The sequence below is a fragment of the Chaetura pelagica genome, unplaced genomic scaffold (genome assembly GCF_000747805.2).
Source record: "Chaetura pelagica isolate M959 unplaced genomic scaffold, ChaPel_1.0 scaffold45, whole genome shotgun sequence".
NCBI classification, from domain to species: Eukaryota; Metazoa; Chordata; class Aves; order Apodiformes; family Apodidae; genus Chaetura; species Chaetura pelagica.
The window spans coordinates 1,827,071-1,828,653 of record NW_009953217.1 but is presented as its reverse complement, the minus strand read 5'-3'; the positions used below and the strand labels follow the sequence as shown (position 1 = coordinate 1,828,653).

The following is a 1,583-nucleotide window of genomic DNA, read 5'->3' as shown; positions in this document are numbered from 1 at the left end:
GCGCCCGACCTTTGGGCTCGGGGGTGTTCTGGGGTAGGGGCTGCTTGCCTGCCTTGAGAGACTGAGGCTCGGGACTGGGATTTTAATCGTAACTGTTTCCTATTTATTGAGAGGAGCGGGTTTTTCTTTCACAGCATCATCTGTTTTGAAGAAAGGAGGGAGGACGGGGGGGGCTTAAAGCTAAAGAAGTAAGTCCTCTCTCTGAAGCAAATGCCTTTTGCGTTCTCCAGATGACCTTTTCTGAAAATGCAACCTCTCCAGCTGACCGATTTTTATTTTGACTACAAAGTGTATGAAACTGAGCCCTAACTTCTCCACAAACCCTAGGATGTGCACTTCTGGGATTAGAAATATGGGGCATCTGTTGTCACCTCTCCTCTTGAGCCTGGCAGCAGTTTTTTCCAAAGGTAAGGCTCGGTCTCTTCTGTCTGTTTCACTGCATCTTGCTTCTTGCTTATTTTGTATACACAGCTCCTGTCTGTTGAATGTTGATACCCACAATTCATGACAGAAAGACAAGAGGGGAGTCATGTGGTTGTAAAAAACATAGATTTCTTGATGGGAAATCCAGAGTGGCAGGATTTTTTTTTCTTGATTGACTGTGACAGTCTGCCCATTTATTTAATAAGGCATTTGCTGTCTGCCTATTGTACTTTTGATTATGTAGTAGATGCTGGTGATGAGCTGAGCAGTTATTCAAACAGCTTTGGGTTGTGAAGGGTTTGTTATCTGGAAATCTGAAGTCTTCAGGGGTACAAGCTATTGGAGCCAGCTGCCCCTCCGTTATCTTCTATGTAATTTTTCAAACTATAAATCCTGTACCTCAGACTGGCTGGCAGTGTTTTACTGGACCAGAGAAGTATGTGCCTGCTGAAACGTTTAAAAGCTGTGATGAGAGCCTGAACCAGGTATCTGATATTCTGCATGCTGAACAGAGTTTGAATGTCCTGACAGCATGACTTCACACGACTCAGTGATATCTTCTTGTTGCCCTCGAGTGTGTGTACAGTAAGAATTAGAAAACCAGCATATACAAAATACACACATTTTTTGTTGTAGTTAAACCCTCCTTTTAACTTAGTTTTAATTGATGATTTCAGCCAATAGGTAAATGCATTTTTGCAGTACTTAATTTAGATGATGCTGAGCAGTCCTGTGGAATGTAAACTAGGAGAAATACCAATCTCTACTGAGAAGATGTGCATCAACAGCTATATTTTGGCAGGAAAACAAAATTAAAGTTTGCACATGGTTAGTTAGAGAGGAATAATCTGTGATTTTGTAAACATATGAATTAAGAATTCTGCTTATAAACATCAATATTAAAAAAAGATACTAGTTATTTTTAACACCTCTCTCTACTTCCAGATATCAGCACTCTTCTAAGTGTATTATTTTTACTGATTACTTTGTATCCAGAACTGAACTTACTGACAGAAGGCAAAACACACAGCTACGTATTTCTGCGGTGGTTCCCTGCATCAAATTTACTTTTCCTTTTTTCTTTAGAACAGTTTTAGAATGAAAGGAACAAAATTAGGAGTCTCCTCAAATGTTACCTAAATGCAGTGCCTACATAAGTA

General features: G+C 40.0%; 1 protein-coding gene across 1 annotated transcript in view; it reads left to right on the top strand.

The window, feature by feature from the left end:
* The first annotated feature begins 328 nt into the window (after positions 1–328).
* Positions 329–1,583, top strand: part of TMEM132D (transmembrane protein 132D) — a 225,099-nt gene continuing 223,844 nt past the window's right edge. Inside the window, exon 1 of the mRNA XM_009997627.1 lies at positions 329–407. Coding sequence (XP_009995929.1) covers positions 329–407 — 79 coding nt within the window. The remainder of the gene's footprint in view (positions 408–1,583) is intronic.